General features: G+C 38.3%; 2 protein-coding genes across 2 annotated transcripts in view; both read right to left on the bottom strand.

Moving 5' to 3' along the window:
- Positions 1–18,943, bottom strand: part of ssu72 (SSU72 homolog, RNA polymerase II CTD phosphatase) — a 44,908-nt gene extending 25,965 nt beyond the window's left edge. Inside the window, exon 1 of the mRNA XM_039756022.1 lies at positions 18,751–18,943. Within this exon, the coding sequence (XP_039611956.1) occupies positions 18,751–18,830 (80 nt within the window). The 5' untranslated portion in view covers positions 18,831–18,943. The remainder of the gene's footprint in view (positions 1–18,750) is intronic.
- A 3,776-nt stretch (positions 18,944–22,719) lies between these two features.
- fndc10 (fibronectin type III domain containing 10) lies at positions 22,720–25,127 on the bottom strand. The gene has a single exon (XM_039756020.1). The coding sequence runs from the start codon at positions 24,440–24,442 to the stop codon at positions 23,651–23,653; it is 792 nt and encodes a 263-aa protein (XP_039611954.1). The 5' UTR covers positions 24,443–25,127; the 3' UTR covers positions 22,720–23,650.
- Positions 25,128–26,182: the final 1,055 nt, after the last annotated feature.

The raw sequence follows: 26,182 nt of genomic DNA, 5'->3' as shown, positions 1-26,182 counted from the left end.
CCAGAAGGACAACCATCTCTGTAGCAATCCACCAATCAGGCCTGTATGGTAGAGTGGCCAGACGGAAGCCACTCCTCAGTAAAAGGCACATGGCAGCCCGCCTGGAGTTTGCCAAAAAGGGACCTGAAGGACTCTCAGACAATGAGAAACAAAATTCTCTGGTCTGATGAGACAAAGATTAAACTCTTTGGTGTGAATGCCAGGCGTCACGTTTGGAGGAAACCAGGCACTGCTCATCACCAGGCCAATACCATCCCTACAGTGAAGCATGGTGGTGGTAGCATCATGCTGTGGGGAGGTTTTCCAGCAGCAGGAACTGGGAGACTAGTCAGGATAAAGGGAAAGATGACTGCAGCAATGTACAGAAACATCCTGGATGAAAACCTGCTCCACAGTGCTCTTGACCTCAGACTGAGGCGACGGTTCATCTTTCAGCAGGACAACGTCCCTAAGCACACAGCCAAGATATCAAAGGAGTGGCTTCAGGGCAACTCTGTGAATGTCCTTGAGTGGCCCAGCTAGAGCCCAGACTTGAATCTGATTTAACATCTCTGGAGAGATATTAAAATGGCTGTGCACTGACGCTTCCCATCCAACTTGATGGAGCTTAAGAGGTGCTGCAGAGAGGAATGAGCGAAACTGGCCAAGGATAGGTGTGCCAAGCTTGTGGCATCATATTCAAAAAGACTTGAGGCTGTAATTGCTGCCAAAGGTGCATCGACAAAGTATTAAGCAAAAGCTGTGAATACTTATGTACATGCGATTTCTTAGTTTTTTAATAAATTTGCAAAAATCTCAAGTAAACTTTCACATTGTCATTATGGGGTGTTGTGTGTAGAATTCTGAGGGGAAATAAATTTAATCCATTTTGGAATAAGGCTGTAACATGAAATGTGGAAAAAGTGATGCACTGTGAATACTTTCCGGATGCACTGTAACGTTTGGGCCAGTTTACCCTTTACCTATGGTAACAGCATATAATTTTCACCATGTCTGAAGTTTTCTATTTTACGAGTTTTCGTAGGCTTTGGTAATTCTAGTGTTTGAGAACAAAACTTAACTTTGACTTAATAAAGTATCATCTTGTTTTTTTTTTTTTTTAAAATACAACACTTAGCGAATTTAAAATGGACTTTTGTTAAAAATTATAACTTTCAACCAATTTTAGGTTTTAGCAGCATTTTTAAGAGCTTCAATTTGTTACTGTATTCAAGAGTCTCCATACTTATTTTGTATTCAAGTTAAGAACTTATTTTCATTTTAGGTGCTGTACTTCAAGCAATTATCAAAACACTAGCGGGCAGATTGTTTTCTGCTAAAAAATATATGTAATAAAAAAAGACTCAAATGTCCTTAAAGTACATTATATTTTAAAATGCATTATATTTCAAGTTATAATCTGCAGTGGCAACCCCTAAGGGGAGCCTCTGAAAAAAAGATTACATTTCAGGTTAAGGTTTAATACGCAGTGTTGTTTAAGATTACTACTACTCTAGCGAGAGCACCTATTGTTAGCAATGGGCATGTTAACATACACGCACAAAACTGGAATAAGGCGAGTAACCCAGTTATAACAGAAACCTGATGCGACAGTGCAGGTCCTGCTCCATGCTGCCACTTCTCTTCAGAGAGCCCCACGAACCCAAGGCAAGGGGAAAAAGTGCAAAAATGCTTTTATTAAAAACTAACACAACCAAACAGTGTTCAAATAAATAGTGTAGTGTTCCAACAAACAGTCAATAAATAATCCATGAAACAAGTGCAAAAAAGTGGAGGTTAAAATAAAAAAACCTTTAAAACAAGGTTAAAGCAGTCAGGAAGCGGTCCTTCAAAAAAAGAATCTGCTGCCTTTACCTCCTAACTGGCGGCTCCCCTGCTCATCCCATACAGGCCTTGCAGGATGGAGTCGCTCTATCACCGTAGGTGCAGCGGACCTTCCAAACTGGTCTGGTAGCCTTCCATCCCCTGGCTAAGTGCAGCTCCTACTGGACCGAGACTTAGGTCGTTTCCTCCCCACCCCTGCAAAACGGCCACTTCTTCCTCTAACCGCTGCCCTCTGTTTTTCATTTTTCCCCCCTTTCTTAGAAGCCCATACTTGTATGACTCCGTGGGCACAGTGTCTTAATCACATACCGCAGGAAGCCGATGAAGCAATTGAGAATGATCGCACCCTCACAAGCGACTCACCCCAATTATCTCATTAACTCCCACACGAGCATGCAATTGCACCCACAGAGACGGACATGACTATTTGGATTATTTAAAACTGCCCATTCTTTTGAAGCCATGGTTCCTGCTATACCATACCTGGTTTATTAAAAATCTGCACTTACCCTGGGACAACGCTATTGGTGGGCTTGCACGTGTAAAACACTCTTAATGTCATTAAACTACACAAAAAAAGGCATGGAGCCTGCATCACCCTAGCTGTGTGGGGAATATTTTTAAAACAGTTACATTACTCATTACTTACAAAAAGGCATGTTACCTAGTTACTATAAAATGTAATGATAAACCGTGCACGTGTACCTTCTTTTATATGGAAAACCTGCATACTCTACTGGTCATATTGTTATTAATCCCTAAACCCATATATAAACCTTCATAAACCTGACCAGAAATACAGTTAAATGTGTTTAAAACATAACTTCAGCACTTCACGTGCTGTGAGGTAATTTATACATCTTTTTAAATCCCTCACTCGAGCCATATAACTCTCGGTATGGACATTGCATCATCCTATCACATTGTTTTAAACACATCAAAAGCAAATGGCTTGATTAAAACTAAACTGACACTATCAGTATGTTACCAGATAGCATGCAGCACATGCTTTTCTGCTCAGCTATGCAACCGAGTCCTGCAAAGGAACAGCACAGCAGTAGGTCTACTTCTTGCATTAAACCCAAGGATAAGAAAGCAAGCATTTTTTGCTTCAATAAAATAAGTGATAGGTTACTAGATTCTTCAAGTAGTAATCTGACGACTTACCACACTGTAAACTTTTAATGCGTTGCTCCAACAGTGCTTAGGGGATCACACTGCTGAGATCATCAGCATAAATTTAGCACTTAACACAGAAAAAATTTGAACGTTAAGGTTGTGTTCCCACCATTCATAAATCATGATTTAATACGTGCCAAATGCTCCAATCAATGCATTACTTAAGATAGGAGAAGAAATAAAGGAACAACACAGTTTTAAGTGGGTCCTGAATTGGTACAACACTGAAAACGCTGAATGGTTGATTTCAGTAAGACTGAACAGAACGCAGTTTTACTTAGGATACAAACTAAATTTAAGTTACAGGTGTTACCAATTGTTTCAAAGAGGATTTGTTAATATATAAGGAATGATACTTTGAAAGAGAAGAGGAGATTTTGGAAGAACATTTAACTGTTAATATTCTCATATAAAATGAACTTTTGAAAATCCAAAAGAAAAAACTTCAGTGCTTTATATTAAAAAAAATACTGAACTGTAAGTCCCAAGTATGTGTACCTTAACCAAGATTAAGAAAAATGTTAAAATTTAGGTGTACCAGAAAAGCTCCTCCTTTAATTGAAATGCTGAAGATAAACCATTGTACATGCTGTTAGAGTTGTGTGTGTTAATGAGATGATGCATTCAATTTTCTCATGTAAAACTGATTTGTAAGTAATGATTTATGTAAACTGCACATGTACTTAAATAAATGTCTCGCTCCACTAACAAAAGTTTCCAGAATGTACAGCAGTATAAGGTAATACAACTTAAGGTTTTTTAAAAAAAAAAAACCACTTAACTACAAATGACAGCTATAAAGGCTAGAAGCAAAAACTCAATCACATATTAAAAAAATGTAAGACACAGGTGTGATCATAAAGCAGAGAGTACCAATGACGGCAAGCGTCAGGGTGAATGTGTTTCAAGACTATCCACAAATAGCTTATATTTGACAATTTAATGAATGCCTTTTTGAAGCAATTTTGGGAAACTGCATCTTTACTCACCCCAAGTCCATCACTCGCTGTCACTGATTAAGGCATTCACATTCATAGTCAATCTGCTTTCTTCCGAAGTAGGAGAGGATTCATTACTTTGTTCCAATTTCCAGTTATTTTGGATGCATCAAACACATCTGTATGTCTATCTTAGGTGAATTCACACTTTTCTTCACTGTATTGAGCTAAATGCACCATGCTAACACCCCCACCCCAACTCATTAGGTGTGAATGAGATTCCCTAATTACCAATAGGTGATGCTTAGCATACACAATTTCATGCATAAACCATAGTATTTCATGTAGTTAGATTGGTCCAGTGCCACATTCCATTCATACCTTAAGTGAACCGCTCCAGGGTTTACCTGATACCACACTAAAAGCAGCCATTCCAAAGAGTCTTGGTACTTCTTGGAGTGCGCAAAAGAAACACATAAAAGGTAGACCTTCCCAAACATCACTTTGTAATATTTAATAAAACCTATTTTTCTATAAATAAGGAGTGTGTCATGGGAAGTGCAGGACTGCAGTTCTACTGGAACAGGCCTACACACAGTGGGGTAATTTTTTATTCAAGTCCTTCCCATATAATTAGCTGAATGCATAAACCACCAGATATCTGTACAGAATAGAGTGAAGGAGTTCAATGATAAATGCCAAACAATCTAGGTGCAGCATTCAAAAAGCAACCAACCTACTGCTTAAAACTAAGAATTATTTTCATTACCAAAAGGATAATGAAAAATAGAATGCAAACTGGAACTTAAATTTGAATGTCACAAATCCCTACACAAACACTTTACAAATATGAAAAAATTTAATGTAAAAGGTGCAAATGAAACAGATGTGCAGGTAATCTGTATGGGAAACTGTCTGGGAATCACTAACAGTTATAAACCATGATACTTTATTCACAAAAATCTTTCCTATTTGAAGAGACTCCACTCAGTTTATCAAGTTCCAACAGTTTCACAAGCAGCAAGCAAAACACCCCTGCAAAAGTAAACTGTAAACAGAGGACACACAATTATGTAGGCAGTACTGCTGGATCGGTTCTATAGTTTTGACAGTGGTTATCAACACTAGCTTTCAAACCTCAGTACCAAATTGGTACTGAAGCAAATATCACAACTCCTAATCACTATTTCACAGTGACCTCACTGCGCTTCACAAATCAATATAATGAGCACCACAACGCTCCCCTAGAGTCTCAAGAGCCTTTATACTAATTTATATGGCGAGAAAGTTGGGGTGCTAAAGAACTGCGATTGCACTAATACATGACTGAGTGCGAGGTGCTTGAAAACTAGTTACGGTACCGGAAGTAAATGGTAAAGTGTTAGTACCATATAGTTTTAAAAATTGGGTTTTTCTGTACATTCAAGTAATGGTATACTATGCAATAGGCAGACAAATCTTTAAGTTTTAAAAATTTTGTGAGTCAAACTACATAAATCTTTAGATATAAATTTGAAGGACAAAAGGGCATGCAAATAACACCCTAAAGATCCAGTATTCAGGAGTGCCTCCAATAAGAACCTATGAAACGCAACCATAAGCCTTTAACAATTGTCTAACACACGGAGCCAGCACTGGCAAACTCTACATTGTTAAATACCCAAGAATAAAAAGGATGGGTCAATGTTTAATGGCCAAGATGTTAGACTTCAAGACAAAGTTGGACTGTCACCAGAGTTCTCCTTTCCAGATTTTGGTACTGGCTCTCTTCAGTAGGTTTAGGGGGCAATCATTCATCTGACTATAAAAACAAACTTGCCACCTTACAATAAACAAAAGGCATCTCACATACCCCTTAATTTTAGTACACTAGATTCTAGATCACAGAAATGAAGTCAACTCCACCAATAGGTCTTTCCTTTGCCCCACAAAAATGGTTAAGCCTCCTGAACTTTAAAGTATGCCTTCCATCTTATAATGGGCAGCAATTCCAACTACAATTGCAAAGTAAAGGCTATCCTTTCAAGCAAGCTGCTTTTCATAACCTCAAACCTGACACAAACTTAACTTTTGCCACTGTCTTCTAGGACTGCAAGTAACACTACTGGCTCAAGTGATATCCTTCTGATTGCTACTCCACATGCTTCCCTTGAATTCCTTTAATTCTAATATCAAAAAATCTCACGGGTACAACAGCCACAAATGAGCTTTTTATCATGACTCCTAGCAACCTTCACTACAAAGTTAATACCTCTTTATTCAAAACTTCCAAAAAATACAGCTTCAGACAACCACAATATGACCAATGAAAGCCAAAAGCGCTGAGGTAGAATGAACAGAGTATCAATTAGGGCTGGGCAATACAGACATAAGTTGACATTGTGATGAATTTGACCCCAAATGAGATGACTGATATTTATCAATAGGTTTTCAAAACACCTTAAAACAATGAAAATCTACATTCAAAAATGTAAATATATGCTTGAAACAGAACCCAAAACCTAGTATATGTTCTCAAAATTATTAGACACTTACAAAAACTCCAAAAATGTCCAGTGTCCAAGCCTGGACTGAAAGTCATTGCTGCCTTTATTCATTGGCAAAACATGGAACGAGGGATGTAATGGTGAAAATGTCCAATACAGAGAGAAAGACAGACAAAGCAGCCATACCACATGCACTTCAGAAGAGATCATCCACCTGAAGCTAAGCATGTTTGGGCCTGGCCGGTACATGGACGGGACACCAAAAACCTTAGGCTGCGGCTGGAAGAGGTTTTGGTGAGGCAGTGGGCAATTTAACTGTGGTCTGAATACAGATCCCAATGCCCCAGTGCATGGACAGGGACACAGTGCTGTAATTAGGGAAATGGAAAAATAAAAAAAAGTTGCTGTAATTCAGATGAGACATACAACTAAGGTACTGACTCTGAATCATAAATGACCCTTGGCAGCCTTCCTAAAGAGTTGGGTGTATCCCAATGTCCAGGCTAAACTGCCCTTCATGGCCTAGTCATTCTGGCCTCCTAATCATCCCTTGTATCTAATGGTCTCTCTCTCACCACTTCACCAGCAAAAAGCTAATGTGTGGGAGTGCACTGGTTCAAAAATGGCTTCCATCACATCATCCAGGTAGAGGCCACAAATTAGTGGTTGTTGAAGTGGCTCCCCACTTAGTAGGAAAAGCGCCAAATGTAAAGAACTTAAGAGGACTAGCATACCTGGTGGAGGGGTTCAAAATTGCATGAAATGATTAAAACAGACCGACTTACCATTGTGTCCATTTTACTATGCTAGTATGAAATATTAGAAGGAAACATTTGGATAAAAACTACTTTGTGCCTCAAAGTAACAGCTCAAAGACACCGCATCCCACATGCTTATTTCACATGTGCTCTACTTACTTGAGCTTATTGGATGAACTGTATTTAACATCTTATAGATTTTCACTGATACTGAACTGCACTATAACTAAATTCTAGTAAAAAAGGGAATTGACTTCCTCCAATTCACAAATAATGAATAATTAAAAAATACAAAAAACTATTAAGGTTGCAATTTTCAATACCACTGCTAACTTCAGTACTGCACAGACAACAAAATGGACTGATGGGAACTTACATTGGACTGACAATGCATTTTGAGAGAATTAAATGTTAATATAGTTACCTGAACACTAACAAGCATTTTCATGGAACACATTAAACAGGGAAAAGTGTTTGGCAATATGGCAAATCAATGGAGTTCTCTTTCCACCTGTTACTTGTCCAATCATATGCCAAGTGTACATTTTATTAAACTTTTCTTAGCAGAGACTTGAGACTATTATACTTTTAATGTTTATTTATATCACTGACAAGTTGAAAGGCATTTGCAAATATGGCACAAAGGCCACAACCCGCAAATTTACCTCTTCTACATCAGCACAAACTTTTGAACAGACCAACAGAGTGATGTTCCCATATACCAGCACAAGTACTCACTACAGAACTAGAAATAGTACTGAACAGTGATCAAGGCTGGTTCGAGAACACATTATGAGCACAAGCGCTACTACACCTAGCTAGTACTTTTGCTTCCCACAAAATTCATGCTTCTCTCACCCTACCAGTGAATAAAAAGGTTGCATTTTCAAATGCCCAAACAATGTGGGCATTTCCACATTTGTGTGCTTGTGCATTTAAGGGGACTAAACAAACCAATCTGTGAATTTGTTTCCTTGAGATGTATTAGCCCTAGATAACTCATTATTTCATAACATTATTAAATACATAAATGTAATATTTAGGCCTTAAATTCAAACACTCTTCAATATAAAAATTACCCAATAATTAGCAATATCAGCAACATGCCACAAGGATTACTGCTGTCAGTAAGTTAACTGACTTAACCTTACAATCAGATTACAATGATGCACGTGTAAAAATAGGGCCCAAAAAAACAAAAAGTGAATATCGCTGGCATCAGAAAGACTGACAGCCTATTCATTTCTATTTATCCACTGCACCAAAAGCTATGAAGGAAAAAACACTACACACCTGCAACACAACTTCTGATAAAAATGTAACCTCCTTATCATTGTAGTTTTGTTCGTGGTTTAATATTACGACGTTTGCAACTTAAATATAAAAAAAGGCCACAACAGCATTGCTACAGCCTTCAAACCAAAACTTTAACAGGTTAGGGTGCTAAACAGTAGCCTGATGATTTACATTGACAGTGATTTAGATTAGTAGGCTGTGAAAGATGGGGAGCCAGAGTTAAAATGGCAAGAGAGCTCCTGAATTCATCACAAGAAAGGGGCAGTTGAAAGAGTCAATACCACATACCAAATTAAGGCTTAACTTTTCAAAACCAAACAATATTGAATGACTCCGGGGTTTAAGAATCTAAGTGCAAGCCATGGGTGCTTCAACAGCAAGGATTCCCCATCCAGACTTGCTGCTGTGAGAGGGCGACCACCGCTTCTTACTACAAAAAGACTGACAAGATACTGGGCAATTTTTTTTCACAACATCACTTACTCACAGCACGAGTCATTTATATGATTAACTTTAACACTGTACCCGATCTTCTGCAGAGAATGCATCCTCTTCACATACACACAAACCACATTTTTCAGTAAAATCTTACCCATGAATACACAAAGTCGCTGTATTTTTTTTTTTTTTTTTACTAAGGTATGTTTTAATATTTATATGTAAACAATCAAATTAGAGTTGCTATCATGGTATTAGAAATGAAGCCCACTCCACTGAACTCAATGGTAATATTCTTCAAAGAATACACCACCTAATTTTTTTTTTTTCATCCATTACTTAGGTGTTGCTTGCAGTGATGACTAAAGGGGGGAAAAAACAGTTAATCTCAAGTTTTCACAGATAATGGAAATAAATCTAACAATACAAGTCAATGGAGTCCAACATTAAATAACCATAAATATCAAAACATCAAAAACATTGTCAGGTTACTCAAGAAGGTTAGCCCACTGATCAGGTATCCAATCATGTGCTACATGCATTTCAGCTAAAATATTGCCAATTAAACCATATCTGGAAAGCTTGACTCATGAAAAACTAAGGTGTATTAAAATGGAATCAAACCTTTGTATTGAAGACCTCATTTGTTGGTCATTAAGAGAAATCAGTACTTACAGATTTTTCCATCGATTGAAATTGCAGTGATGAATTAATCTTCCATTTATTGACTCGTCTTACAAACATGGTGCTTTACATTTTCTCTCATTCACACAAATTTAGCTTTTATTCTCTAGCTGTACACATACATCTCAGACCACACGAAGCAGGTGGTAGCACCAATGTATGAATGCTGGTATTTAATTAAAAGCTCCTTTGTCTCAGTGCACTCTACAGAAAGGGGTTTTCAACAAATGGTTAACTTACCAATATACTTTTGCTAAATAATGATTTTTTTAATAGAAATCTTGATATGGTTTTGCTGTCTTTAAGCTAGGTCCCCATTTACTTTTACTGTATCCGGAATTTGTAATTTCCATTCTCCATAAACATGAAAACCTTGTCAATCTACAAATATGGGTTAAATGACAGATCTCTGGGACAGAGAACTCATTCAATTGAGCCCAGCAACTCTTTACACTGTTGGGTACAAGGATTGGACCAGGGGTTTTCAAACTCAGTCCCGAGGACCCACTGTGGCTGCAGGTTTTTGTTCCAACCAGCTTCTGCTTTTAATTGGACTCCAGGGCTAATTAAGTGAATTATTTCCCAGATTCTGTGTTTTGGGAACAATACAGAAATACTAAGTTTGGTTAAAAAAAATGTACTAAGCAGCTATATGGGAATAATGTTTTTTGTTTCCATTTTAATATTTTCTTCTTGAGTTTCATTCTACTCTTCCTAAGTATACTAATTGTTTACTTACTAATTAGTGGGTGTGATGCTAAAGTAGTTGCAGCTTTTCATGATTCAGTGCTGTTTGCCTGCTCTGCCAGTTAATTGTCATTAAGAGCGCACACTGCACAGAGAAACAGCAAAATATAATTAAAACAAAAGAATTAAACATTTAAATCTACAGCGAAAATACAAATATTTCCCAATGTCTTATAAATGTAAAAATCGTGCTGCTGTGCTTCTCTGAATATAGAGAAAAAAAAAAAAACAGCTCATTAAACGAGATCAGTGTTATCAGTTGCCTGAAAGCCTCTGGATTGGACAGCAGCAAATCTATCAGTTCCTATAGGTAACTATGTCTGTTGCCAATGTCAGAAACAAATCACTCTTGAACTAAAGAAAACAAGTTACTACTTGATAAAAGAAACTTGTAGACACAGATTACTTACTATAAACACATCTGAAGTTGTCTAATATAGGAAGACATTGTGGATAAAATATATGTACATAGTTATGGGAGATTTTTTTTTTTTGTAAAACTATGGATACCAGCTCCAATAACTTGAAAATTCAATAAAACAAAAGTTATTTTGGTTGATTACTTCAGAACTGACCAAAACAACATACCTCTTCATTATCTAATATAGGGGGGTTGGAGAAGTATATGAGCTGTAGCAATGGATCACTAATCCAAAATTAAGATTATCACTCCTTAGTACAAAAAAAAAGGAAGATTTGATTTACGATCCATTTAGAAGGTAAATACGGAATCCACCTAGCTGTCTTGCAGGTTTTTTCAACACAAATAATTTTATAAAAAGCTGCATAAAGTATATTAGAAACCAAACCATGCCTTCTGATAAAAATGTAACCTCCTTAACATTGTAATTTATTTTTTGTTACTAGACATTTGCAACTTAAGTATAAAAAAAGCCACAACATCGCTACAGCCTTTAAACCCAAACTTCAACAGGTTAGGGTGCTAAACAGTAACCTGACGATTCACATTGACAGTGATAAACTGTTTTTTGTCTTGCATATAGTGTGCAACATAATACACTACCATTCAAAAGTTTGGGTCACCAAGAAATTGTCCTTTTTGACAGAAATGCAACCCTTAACCAAGATATCATGAAATTTATTTAAAAATATAGCCAAAGTAATACTAGTGTGTTTAAAGGCCATTACTGCTGGTAAGGACTGAATTTTTTTTTTTTTTTTATTCACACATGGCTGCAAAGCTCCATTTTCAGCAGCAAGTCCTTCAGTCTCTTAATGGTAAACTCTCTAAGGTTACCTTAGTTACATTTACATGCATATTGGTTATTAAAAGAAATATTACAACCGATGAAACCAGTTATTCCATTCATTTTTATTGAAATGTAGTGTCATTTAAAAAGTTCAGTTATGGGTTCAAAAATAGACAAAATAAAACAGCTTTCTAAAGAATCATGTCAGTCTATTGTTTGTTTGCAGAATGAAGGCTATTTTATTATTCCCAAAGAAACTGAAGACTTCATAGAAAGGTGTCCATTACTATCTTGAGAGAAGAAGGTAAACTGGATCTAAATCAGTACAGAAAAAGGGGAAGGCCAAGATGAACTAATGCATAAGATAAGGACATCAGAATCTGCAGGTTGCTTCTCAGATGCCTTGCTGGTTTCTCAAAGGACTTAATGATAAACACCAGTGTCATGTGAAAAGACGACTGTGCAATGCTGGATTCAGAGGCAGAGTTTAATAATAATAATGCCATAAATGATTAAAATTGGCAAAATAAGACAATGAACAAACAATGACTGGATAGGTAAATTGTCATTATTCCAGAGTCTCCTTTTCTCTGTTGCAGAGAACACTGATACTTGCTGTGTATTTAATAAAGACAACAGTGAAAGACTAGTAATGAAATTCTAAAAATACACACTCTGATGTCTTAATTCTCTTATGAAGTTGTCCATCTTGGCCTCCTTCTCTATCCTGGTCAGATTCAGTTTACCCTCTTCTGAAGACAGTAATAGAGACCTTTGCATGAAATCTTCAGTTTCTTAGCAATTGTCACATCGAATAACCTTCCTTCTGTAAAAACAGTAATAGACAGACATATTTCTTGTGAAAGCCATTTAATTTTGGGTATTTCTGAGCCCTGACCTGAACTTTAGGAATGCCAGTACCTTTAAACACAAGTTAACAGTGTTATGTGGTGCTAATGCAGTTAAAACTGATTAAAACCTAAATGTAGGTATGATAAAGTTGCCTCTACTACAGTGTACTGGTAATGCTGTCCAATATCCAACTACCATTAACATTTCTAAAACTTCAATTTTAAAAGAACATTATCAAACAGAATAAGAATTATAAAAAAAAATTAAATAATTTGACAGCTGAAGCACATAAAAGTGAAATGGCTTGGATTTCAACAGCAACAAGTCTTGATCACTGGGATATGATATGATGCTGGCAGTAAAACCTTTTAAATAATAATTTTAATTCTAATTAACATTTGCCCAGTTAAAGGATGGCAGGCAGCAGCAATGAGAGGGCTTGAAGCATACATCAGTTGGAGAGAAAATTTCAGTTTTTCTTCCAACAAATGTTGAAAGAAAATATTCTACTTCTGTATTAAAGCAGTTAATTTTTAAGGTATTTGCACACTACTACATACCTCTGGGCATTCTTGAAACATGTAAGGTGTACTAATGGTCACTATTTTTCCTAATTTTTATTTTTTATCTTCACACCAGAAACAATAAGGTTTCAAGCAGTCATAAAATCAAGTAAATATTTAATCTAAAAATTACTGTAGTGTCATAATATTCTGGACAAAATGTCACAATTCAGAACAAAAATACTTTTTTAAATTAAAAGTGTGTACACTCAAAACATTTGCTTATTAGTTGTTTTGTGCAAAAAGTAGCAATCATTTTTCTCAAATCTCATCTTTGGAGTGGTTACATTTCAGGTGTTTCCTTGCAAAAACAATTTCACTTCACATGAAAAGTAGACTCCATACCCACCCGATTTAGGTAGCCACAAGCCATTACTGCTATTTAATATGGAGCATTGCCCATTAAAGAAATGTGTTGTCCCCGAGAGGAGAGATAACCAGACATGCAAAAAGTTTCCTTATTACACGTAAATTATTTTTGTTCAGGGACCAGTGATAAAAAGCAAAGCATGACAGCTAAGAACTTGGCTTTGAAAATGTGGCACAAACACTGAATGATTCTATTCACATTTTCTTAAATTACATACAGTACTCTTATAAAACAAACAGACAAAGACTACAAAATTTCACCATTTTCCAACTCTCTCATCTGCTGGCCTCCAGAAATGCGAGTCAAGCTCAATTTTTGTTTTTATCCACTCTCCATTTAATTCTATGTTCTTTACCAATTTACATGTATAGTAAACTCATAAAGAGCCAGAACTGAGTGTCAATCTGAAAAATGCAAAACATTGAATTGTTTAATTGAATCCAAGCATATCTGTGCATTATTTTTATGCCAAAATATATGAGTGGGTGTATGAATACCGTCAAAAATTAGACTGAAGAAGACTGGCCAAGGAAAGAGGCTGCCAACGTTGTATAGCAGAAGCAAAACCTTTTCATAATAGAAAATTGCACACATTTGAAGGGTGGTAACATTGTGTTCTATAAACTTGTGCAATACAAAGCAACAAGAAAGCATTTAGCTAATCTGAAAGAATGTGGAGTACAATAAAACTACATTTATAAAAGGCATTGCATGTAGCTGTTAAACACACAGTGGACCAAGAAGATTAACACAATTTGCAAACTGTGTATTAATACGTAGTCTAGATTCCACCTGTTTAATAGAGAGGGTTATATCAGAAACAGCTTTCACTTAACACTATCAGCAATTTAACATTAGGGTGACTTTGTTGATGAAACTAGTAACACGAGTTGTGATCATACAGTTCACCTCATGCAGGCTGCCAATTAAAGTATTTACCATATTTTTCTCTCCTTAAGACGCACCTAGGTTTAGAGGAGGAAAACAAGAAAAATATTCTGAACCAAATGGTGTACCAATATATTTAATAAAATATAGCGGAATAATATTTCAACCATGTAAAGGCAACAGCTGTATTAAGAACCATCATCACTGTCATTAACAAATGAGAAGAAACTAAGGTTAAAGCACTCTTCTAGTTTTCTGGAAACCCCAAGATCTCATCACTAGTGTCAGAATTTATGAAGCTCAGTTGCTCACAATCACTGATATCACTTTCTTCGCTATCTTCATGTATGATACTATCTTCAGTTCCATGTAAGGCATTGCTATTGGCAGCTTTCACCTGCAGATATAGACCCTTCAGTACGCGAGCAACTCTCCACATTAGTGCTTAGATCTGGATGGTGCATGCGCCCATAACATTAACATTTATATGTTACTTACATTAATCATGGTAAATAACATTCGATCTGGCTTTTATTTACTTACTTTCTACAGTGCAAAGTCACAAGTAGACTGCAGAGCTTCCTGTGTTTGATTTACAAGGGCATCTCACAAAATACATGTGTAATGCCACAAAAAGTGCACACTGACACTTCAGTTTGTAAGCAATGGTACGAGAATGCAGTCAGACTTCTTTTTTGGGCACATTCACCATCCAGATCTCAAAACTAGCGTGGACAGTCGCTTGCGTACTGAAGAGTCTATAGCTGCAGGTGAAAGCTGCCGTTGCTATACTTTGTATACAACAGCCAGATCGAATGTTATTTACCTTGATTAATTTACTTAATCTTCCTATAGCGTAAAGTCACAAGTAGACTGCAGAGGCTCCCGTGTACATATAAAGTACAGCAATGGCAAAAGGGCGACGTGCCTTCTTTCTCCGATGTAGAATCCTCGTCATCATCTGAGTTCACCTCAGTTGACTTCTCACTCTATACAACTCCAAGCAACTGACATGCAGGTAAACAGACTTGAGCTGAGAAAACTGTGCGTCGGTGGGGTGATGAGATAGCAGGCTACTTGCTGCTTACTGACACATTTACAAGACAGAAGACGCTGAAGGGGAGGTGCGAAGGGATTTAAGGTGGGATGGATTTACAACTTTTTTCATAGTCTTTGGTAATTCTAGAGTTAAGCGTCCCTAGGGGTTTCTCGTGGGCCTACCACTTCCTCTTCCAACAGCTGTCGCTACCACTGACAGGTCAGGTAATACACATCACGGTCTGTGACGCAATATTTGCTCCATTAGACCAAAGACATTTCCACCAACTTATGGGGGGGTGGACGGAGGGGGTTTGATGTACATCTTATGGAGCAAAAAATACGTTACTTTACAAAATATAAGTCATCTCCTTTACTAGCTGCTGCAGTAAAAGTCTGATATTCCATTCCAGACAAAACATAAAAAAAGCACTAATAGACTGGATGTTTTATCTATATACTACTTGCGTAGAGGTGCAATTTCAATGAAATGTTTGCTTACTTCCACTCAAGATCTAGATGCAGTTATTTAAAAACCTTATCAGAAAATATGCACAGAAGTAACAGAATTTGAATTGCATCAATATTATACAAGACTTGAAAACGGTGCTCTGGTGGCTGTATAACTTACAATAGGTTAATTACTCATTTGGGGCTTGAGACTGATGCAATATTCCAATACAAATAAAGTCCTCATTTAATTTCTGATTCACAATTATGCCTTAAAAGTGCAGAAGCAACAGATTTCAGAAAACAGAACTTCATCTAGCACAGTATGACCATGCAGGACCAGACAATATAAAAGCCAAACGCAAGTTGTACTGATCCATGATTTAAATTGGTACCAACAGTTTGCTTTTCCAATCAAAACCCAACTGCAGGTTTTACAATACGAAAGAGCATACTATGGCAAGAAAGTGGGAGGTGACTGTAGTATTGACACTATACTGCCTGAAGAACTGCACTGATACTGCTTGTTGAGAACCAACCATTTACCTTATTGAATAAAAAATACAAAATGTAGAAGATTATAAAACCTTAAATACTGAGATAAGCAAGGAGAATGATGCTGCATATTACATAATCTCATGATCAGCTCTAGAGCATCACCAATAACTCAATGATGTCCTTTCCCTTGAACACATAGATTTACATTTAAAAGGTATGGTAGAAAGTAAAAACATTTATGCTCATGGGACAAATGCTACCAAAACATTTTTTTACATATATACATACATAGGAAAAACAAAATTTGCATTCACACTATTACCTGATCTGTGTCCACTCAGGATGGCTTCAACGCTGTACATTCACATACTGTATTTTTCCCTTAATGAGAACTTTATATTAATCTATCTTCAAGGTCTATCCAGCTAACACACTACTTAATCTTAAAGTTTCACAGTCTAGAGAGCCTGACCCCAAAGCATCAAGCACAAGAAAGGAACAAACTCAGGAAAGAACATGCCCAAGTTTAATTACCAAAACATGTCATGTCTACAGATGAATAAACAAAAATGTTATAAAAGAAATTATTCCATGTGGATGCAGTTTTGTTTATTTCATACAGAACACATCAAAACTATGTACAATGCCTACTACACTGCTAAACAAATTAACAACTAATTGCATTCAACTGGAAATGTTTGCAAAAAGCAGGCAATATGAGATGCAAAATGCCATAAGCAGAACAAGTGCGTGGAAAATTTGTCTATACACCACAAAATATTTTTTTAATTGGGATTCAGCAGTTACCGGAAAATGACTCAACTTTAAAGCTTTCAGACACAAAGGCACCTGGGAAACAAGATCATCCTTCAAACAAGGGGTTGGGGCTTGACCTGTGTGCACTGCAACTGAATTAAATGTTCAGCAGAAGACAACAGTTATCTAATGGTGCAATTGTAACTGCACCGGCAGTCATTTTTGGTGAAGAGAAGTAAATAGAGGGGGGGGAAAAAAAAACACACACTGAAAAAAGGTGAGGAATGTCATTCTTCTGGAAAAATGGGTTTGGATAATGTAATGGGGGGTACCATTAGTGGAATTTTACTCAGAGCTGCTAGATAAAACCCATTATATCCTTATGACCGACCACGAATGTTTTGCACTCAAGCATCTTAGAAATGTGATATACATAGGGATACTGCTGTGGTTCCAACCTCTTCCTTTAACAATTTATGTGTGTACAATCAATTCATATAATAAATGACTTATCTATGAATGCATCACATGGAATCTATTTTCCTGGAAGCAGGTTCAGGACCCTTGATATAATTTCATCATAGGCAACACATGCAAACACATAATCATGGCTGCCAAATACAGTACTCTTGTAGCAGGTCCTGCGGATTAATACTTGAAAAAAGGCAAGTTTTAGAACATGCATGGTCCACAAAGAATATATTTTGTTGGAAAATTAGGTGGTTGTAAATACGGAGGCAACTTTACTCACTGTGCCACAATTACTTCTACTTAAAGAAGGAAAACGTAATAAAATATTTTGTTTTCTACCGTTTCAAATATAATTACCCATAAAAGGTGCTCAATCAAGCAATTAAAAACTGGAAATTACTATCATGGACAGTGGGGTAGAACCTTTTTGGGTGCAGTTGTCACAAGAAAGACTAACCCATATACAAAAAAAAACATTTTATGACAATGACTTACCTAAAGCACCGTTTTATTCAGATGTAACCATTTACTAACGCCTGCGAGGCTTTTAATATAAACGCGTATACACAGTACCATATTACGGTAGTGTACAATTTAAATAACACTGCGACGGTGTTTACCACACATAGGCCATTACGCGAAACAAAGGCAAGTTGGACTTGTTCAGGAAAGTAAAGAAATTCTCGAAATTTCCAATTCCGACCTTCAAAAATATTCCCTTACCACTTAAGTTTACGTACTGTGTTGTGAATTTACAAATCATGCATTGCATATAATTAGAATCCATAACATCTGGCTCATTCAGTACACAACGAATGTTTTTTCCTAAGTGGAAAGGATTTCGAAACTTTTCTTTTGATCTTCCAAAACGGAGAGGTATCTACCCCACTGCATAATCATATTTCGCGACTCTACCGCCCTTCTCTTCTTAAATAACAGATTGTCATTATTTGGTGGTAAAAAAAAGCCGGACCTTTTCGCAAGTCTCGGAAACGCTACCGCCATTTGCCTATCTGCATACAATTACCTCGGATTTGGAGGCCCTTCGCTCATGGCCTACTTTTACATCCCCAGCTCTTGCTTATTTCTGGTCCCGTACGAACGATGTACATGACTCTAAACGACACGCGGTTTGTCTCGCTACTCCGAAATCATATCTTCCGGCTTATTTCGGGTTTTCACACCGTTCGTACTGTATTTCACTTTAGGCCTCTCCCGAACTAGGGGCCCGTATACTTGGCCTATAAAGCTCGGATTTCCTAGTACGTCTTGTTCAATTTCGCCCGCCCCTTTTCACTTGTACCTGAGGATGTTATGCGCCTCCATACTACGGTTCTGGTTGCTGGAGCAGACCACAGCTACTCGCAGCGGGTGAGACGGCATTTCGACGCCGGTGTTTCGGTATTCGAATGCACCTCGTTGAAACAACAACCGGTCCTCTAGAAGCTGAAGGAAATGGCGGCGAGCAAACTGACAAAACCAATGGGCGTGTAATTTCGAGTCATGTGACCGAGTGACGATAAACCGTGACGGGAATCGGTCGCGCCAATCAGCACTCAGCAAGGCGTGTATCAGCGTGAGTCAACGTTTACCGATCGGTTTGTATTAGGAAGCAGTCGTAACCTTATTTTCCTTAACGGCGCCTTTAAAAAAAATCGCTCATGTTTGGCATTATTTTCACTCCTCCTTTTTTGAAGAGGGGCGTGGGAATGGCAGATTGATTCATTCTCGATTGATGACCAAACTACTCACCCTCAACAACGTCCTTGGAATTCACTGACGGACCTAAGCAATGGATACTTACTTAGGCGGTCGCCTAGGGCGTCATTTATGAAAGTTAAAGGGGGCGGGCTCAGTACACCGAAGATTAACATTACTGAATATGTGTTATGGACACCAAGGGGTTCCGTTTCTTAATCCCACTCCTCTCTCCGTCTGCGCTATATACACCGAGGGAAAACAGTCTAGGGCTCCATATGGGCTTCGACCAGCTAAGTATAAACAGACTTTGAGAGGTACGATTCACACCGGATGATTGTGTGTTCCAGGGGTTTCCGAATAAAAGCTCCAGTCAATTCAACTGGCAAAAAATCCGATGGGTGGGATGAGCTTCAGATAAACAATGTGATGCAAAAGAGACACATTACATGTACTTTGCTATACATAAGCCAAGGCACAAGCTTTGAATTAGGTGTATGAAAAACTGAAGAGAACAAAAGAGGGAGACAGAATGTTTTTTTTTAGAATAGCAAGGGCAGGAACAAGGATGGGAAGGATTTTAGTCAGATAAAGCTGTGGAAGGTGTGGCCTTGATTAAGCTTGATAGGATCAAGAATAGATGGAAAAGGTACTTAGAAAAGCTGTTGAATAAAGATAGTCCAAAGATAGTATTTGGGGAAAACGGATGATTGTGTGTTCCAGGGGTTTCCGAATAAAAGCTCCAGTCAATTCAACTGGCAAAAAATCCGATCGGTGGGATGAGCTTCAGATAAACAATGTGATGCAAAAGAGACACATTACATGTACTTTGCTATACATAAGCCAAGGCACAAGCTTTGAATTAGGTGTATGAAAAACTGAAGAGAACAAAAGAGGGAGACAGAATGGTTTTTTTTAGAATAGCAAGGGCAGGAACAAGGATGGGAAGGATTTTAGTCAGATAAAGCTGTGGAAGGTGTGGCCTTGATTAAGCTTGATAGGATCAAGAATAGATGGAAGAGGTACTTAGAAAAGCTGTTGAATGAAGATAGTCCAAAGATAGTATTTGGGGATGGAGTCCCAAATAAAGAGCAAGTGCAAAGAATAAGGAGGGAGGAAGGAGGCACTGATAGGAATGAAAAGAGAAAAGGCAACAGGACTGGAGGAAATACCTACCATCTAATGCAGATAATCTTTGAACAAGAGGGAATACCAGAGGAGTAAAGGAATAGTGTGATTGTACCTATTTATAAAGATAAGGGTAATATTCAGGATTGTGGAAACTATTGAGGAATAAAACTGATGTCACACACAATGAAAATGTTGGAAAGGGTTATAAGAGAGAAGACTTAGGGATCATCATAGAGTAAGAGCAGCTTGATTTTATGTCAAGGAGAGGAACAACTGATTCAGTCTTTACATTGAGACAGCTCATGGAAAAGAATTGAGAAAAATAGACACATTTGCATATAGTGTTGATTGATATGGAGAAAGCTTATGCACCACATCAAGATGTCTGGAGGTGCATGAGAGAGAAAGGAGTACCAGAGAAGTATATGAGGATTGTCCACGATATGTATGAGGGTGAGGACTCAGGTTAAAAGCAGTTTTGGGGTAACAGACAAAATCCAATTCTGAGCAGGTTGGCACCAGCAATCTTCTTTAAGTCCTCACCTCTTTGACCTGGTTATGGATGTGTGAGTCTCCCTGGTGCATTCTTTTCACTGATGACATTGTGTTATGTAGAGGAAGAGGAAGAGGAAATGGAGAGGAAGTTGGAAGAATGGAGAAAGTCGATGTAAGATAGAGGCGTGAACATAAATAAGGAAGAAGACAGAATATGTTAGGTTTAAATGATCAGGATTCAGAAGTTAGCCTGCAGAAAGAGCTATTGAAAAGAGAATATTTTTTTTTTTATATATATTTTTAAATATCTAGGATCAGTGGTAGTCCAAGATGGAAAACTAGATGCAGAGGTAACCTATAATGGGCAGGGTGGATATGACAATTGGAATAGGGTATCAGGGTTATTGTGTGAGAAAAAATTTAAAATGAAGGTTAAAGGTGAGGTTTTTAAGACAGTGGTAAGACCCGCAATGATGTATGGAACTGAGGAATGGGCAGTAAAGGGAGCACAGGAGAAGAAGTTAGATGTGGCAGAAATGAGAATGATGAGATGGAGCTACTAAAAAGGGCAGAATAAAGAGTGAGAGAGTCAGAAACACAACAAAAGTGGAAGAGATATTTAAGAAAGTACAGGAAATTAGGTTGAAGTGGTATAGACAAGAGATGAGGACAGATGATGAATAGATGGGCGAAAGAGTGATGGGAACGGAAGTATAGTGCAAGAGAAAGCAAGAGAGGCCAAAGTGGAGGTGGATTGATAAAGTAAAAGAAGATCTGAAAGAAAAGGGCTTGACTAGTGAAAAGGTTCAGGACCTAGCTGTTTGGAGAAGGTTGATCAAACACATTGACCCCAGAAATAGAAGTAGATGATGAGGAAGAAGATGCCATACATAGTTAAACAGACTTCCACAAGATTATATCATTAGTTCAGGGCTTCTATATGCACAGTTCAAGTAAGGAAAATGGTCCAACTGCAGTGACACCACTCTTGACATGCATATTGATGTCAATCACAACACACCTGGTTATTTCTGTGGCCCATCATGACTGTTATCAATTTATTGATAAAAATCAACATAGTGGACTAAAAAACAGAATAAGATAACCCTACTTAAATCTTATCCTTAATAGTAATTAAGCAATTGCATCCAACCCTGTAGCGCTGAGGGTTTGGAAATGGCATGAGTTGGATCAGATCTGACTCCACCCCTAGGATTTTTGGCTCTGCAAAAAGCAGCAGTTGCAACTGTCTCTTCTCAATCAAGAGGACCTCTAGTATTACTGGATTTGTCACCCATACATAATTACACTGCACAGGCAGGGCCAGTTAACCTTTTGGGCAATCAGGTTAGTGCTCTAGGCACTACAACCTTGGGGTACACCAGCACCACAAACCTAAACCTGAAGCACTGGACACGCACTTTACAAGAATCTCGCTGGCTGTGTCTACACATCTGTATTCACAAATGGGTTCACCAAAAGGGTGAGCATAGGAGAGGGTAGGGAAAAATTATTTTAAAAGCTGTTTTATAAAACAGATTTTTATGCCCCAAGAATCTTTGCCTTATGAAGAACATGCATTACTATAAACCATGTTCACACATTTAAGAGGACTCTCTTGATTATGAAGTCCTTTCATGCATAAATTAATTTAAACAAAATACATGTTATTTTGACTAGTGAATGCAAGATGCCATGTAACTGTGTATGGATACGTGCAACAGTATGCATTTTAGCGTACTGCCAGCCTGTCCAGCTTTTCCATCAATGCTGTCAGGATTGGTGCTTGCTCCTCACAATTGAAACAACAGGTTTCAGAAATTGGATGGATGAATAAACCAGTCAACTTTGTGATATGATCTGACTTATATGAGATTACATTCTAAAAAGTTATTATGTAACAGCACTAGCAATCAAAAAACCTACAGCTCTTTGGTTGTGGGCATCTTTTATATTGTAGAATTTGTAATAATTGACAAGACTTCCAAAAGAACTGCATAGATTCCGCTTCATATTCTGTATTCAGTTCTTCTCTGGTCAGCATGATGGTAGATTTCAGCTTCCCTGTGGAGCAGTAAGTTAAACATGTCTCCAGTTGTTTTGATGACTACACAGTGCTAATGCACAGGACGCAGTTAAACTATATCCATAAAAGTCACTCAGGTCACACCATGCACCTGACTGAGCTGTTTAAATGACAGCTAATAGAACTGGTTAAACAATCAAATTACTCAATACATGATACCACTGCCATGTTTATTTAATCTAATTTGGAATACAACAGTAAAGCTATGATCAATATTACTAAGTCCTACTTCCATACTGGAAAAGCATGCTGATTGGCATGCCCCTTTAAATTCAGCTGGGAAGTACCAAAATGTCAAGAGCTAGGAAAATGCAGCAAGATCCAAAAGCATGTTTCACAAACTCATTTGGCTCACAACTTGTCAGATTTTAAAGAAATTATCTGTCCAGGAAAATTCATCTGCAAAAAAGACAAGTTTTTACTCCAGGCACCCAGTCCAGTTACATGACAGCTGTGTCACTGGAAACCATTCAATGCTGTACTGTGCCAGAGCCAAGAGACAGTTGGCCTGCTTCCAGTATGGTTTCTACTCTATCAGGAGCTGAATCTATTCTAATCTAGCAATAACAAAGCTTGACTGGGCACACAATGTGAGAGAAGGAAACACACACACACTTGTGACCATCCAGGGGCTTTGTGAGGCCCTTCAGTCTTAATGACTCTGTGGCACTGCAGACCCTGAGGTGACAATACCGAGCTGAACTTTCATCCGTTCAAAGGGAGGTCGCTCACCATAGTGGAACACAATGGCGCAATTCTACGTAAGGTCCACACCAGACGTCATACACAGTAACTACAGCATGCCCGCCTTGTGCAGTTCACTGTCTGGCTCCTCCCGCACAACCAGCGCCAGCCTTGCACGTCTGTCCGTCTGGGTGCTGGCACTTGCCCGCAGCGGGCCTCCACCTTTGAATGCAGGATGCATAAGATTTTCCGTGATGTAAGCCACCAACAGGCAAATGATCACCAACATGACGCAGATGGAGCCCCCCACCGCCGTCATGGCGATGACGATATCCCGCATGCCAGCTGGTTCGGCGCTGAAGTCCACGCAGTCTCCGGGTCCGCCGTTGCTGGCGTTCGCGGCGTACAGCGGCCGTAGGCAGATACGATAACGCACGCTATCGTGCACGTCTGCAAGCAGGTAATCGGAGCACCCTGCGCCCAACCACACGCTGTCGCACTGGAACTGTGTATGTGTGCCGTTCCACCAACAGCCCAGCTGAAAACCTCGCAGCCCTGAAATCGCCGGGAACCGCCACTGCAGAAGTGCACTGCCGTTCTTTAGCACGTTGGCTACAAGCGTGCCGCGTCCTGCTGAGCGATACCTGGTACAGAGCTTTTCCTGGCATCGGAAGCCGCGCTCTGGGGTCCGAAAGCAAAGGCCGCCACTAGTGCCGGTATGCAGGAGCTTGTAAGCGCAGGTTGCGAGAGGACCGTCCACATCACTCCGTCGCTGCCGCCGCGGCTCCGAATTGCGCGTCCGGCCGCTCTCCGAGCTGCAGGCCCCCGCAAAGGAGGAGACCAGTGCCCATTCCCGGCACACAGTGGCGAGGAGCAGGAGGCAGTGTAGCGAGGCGGACATCGTGTCGCTAACGGCAACAAAAGCAACCTAGATCACCGGAGACACATCGGTCCGTTACGACGCGCCGGAGCAGAGTCCCCAGTGTCAGCAGCACGACTCACGCACAGGCGCAGCGGCATTGAAAAGGAGGGGCGGACGGGGGGCACGAAGGGTAGAGGACTTTAAGGAGGGGGTACAAACCAAGAGGACACAAAGAATGACACAAACAAAGTAGGGAAAGGAAACATCCAGGACGTGGTACCACGGTACCTGTTTCTAGTACCAGAGAATGAGGCCTACTAGTTAAATATTTGGAAAACAAGCAAAGTGTATATCCTGTAGAAGCCAAACTGACCATTTTATACTTTGGGGTGACTGCAGTCTTTGTGAAAGGCTGTTTAAATTTGATGATTCACACACATACACGTTATAATCTCTCTCTCTCTCTCTCTCTCTCCATATATGCACAAAAAAACTATATAACTGAAATTATTTAAGGGGACTTGAAAGTGCATGGTAATGTGTAATTTGCATTAAAGTCTTTCCTTCATGTAACATTTTGCAGGTGTAAGATTCATATCTGAATGATTAAATAAATGAGTAAAAATATTCAAAAGTTATATTATCCAGACTTTACAGGGAAGGATTTGCATAACATATATGAATTTTGAATTTCATGTACAAGCCAGCACATACATATTTTCTGTTGTCTGTATTAAATAAATATTTTCAAGTGATTTCACTTTTACAGAATTTTTTTTTTTAGCTTGTATTAAATCATTTTCAAATGATTTTACTTTTGTTTTCCTCATAAACCATTAAAATCTTTTAACTTATGTCTATACTTTTATATAATATATTGGTCTGGGTGTGTAGGGGGCATGTATAAATTTATATATATAGTAATACAGAGAGAGACTTTAAGACAGTGTCCCGTACTTCTAATTTTCTAATCTGGCAACCTATGTATGCCACATCCACTGACCCCAGGGTTTGACCCCTAATGGAAAAAGAAGGGTCAAAATGACTGGTTTTCAAATTAATTTTGAAATAAATTTGGGTATGTGAAGTGTTGTTTTTTGCTATTATGAGGTGGCTGATCATGTATATGATAATATTTTTGGCATTTGAGTCTTTATGGTCTTAGCCCTCTAAAAAGCACACCCAGAAGGTTAAAAATGACAAATTTCAAACCTAAGCATTTAAGGTATTCTTTAGACTATTTTAAGGTAATTGATTACAAATTTACAACCCTAAATTAAGGTGAATTATGCTATTTCAGACGTTTTGTTTAGTATGACAGATTGCTTTTATATTAAGTATTAGTATAGCTCACCAGTATGCAACTGACAAATTCTGCTTACCTTATTAGTTTGCTATTATGCATGTGCATTCCAAATTTTAGAAGTTACATAAAGAGGTCTCATGAAGCTCTTGTGCTTAAAGTAGGAAGTGACAAATACACATCTCACAGCATTCTATAGCATCTCACTTACTGAAAGCATAATTTATTAATTCATTTTAAAAGCTGAATGGTATGCTGTTGGTGTTTCAGTTGGCTGAAAACTGTGCTCCAATAGCTCACATCCTGTGACCTACAGAAGTACCAGTTTGTTAAAACGCATTAATAATTCTTTAAAAGTCTGGTAAGATTTTTGACTTCACATAAGACAAGTCTACAATATTGTCAACTTTTATAACACTTCTACTTGATAAGCTATTTTTTTTTACCTTTTTAATTATGAGTGCAGTTTCTGCCAT

Source organism: Polypterus senegalus, chromosome 6 (assembly GCF_016835505.1).
Source record: "Polypterus senegalus isolate Bchr_013 chromosome 6, ASM1683550v1, whole genome shotgun sequence".
NCBI classification, from domain to species: Eukaryota; Metazoa; Chordata; class Cladistia; order Polypteriformes; family Polypteridae; genus Polypterus; species Polypterus senegalus.
This window is presented reverse-complemented; position numbering and strand designations above follow the sequence as displayed.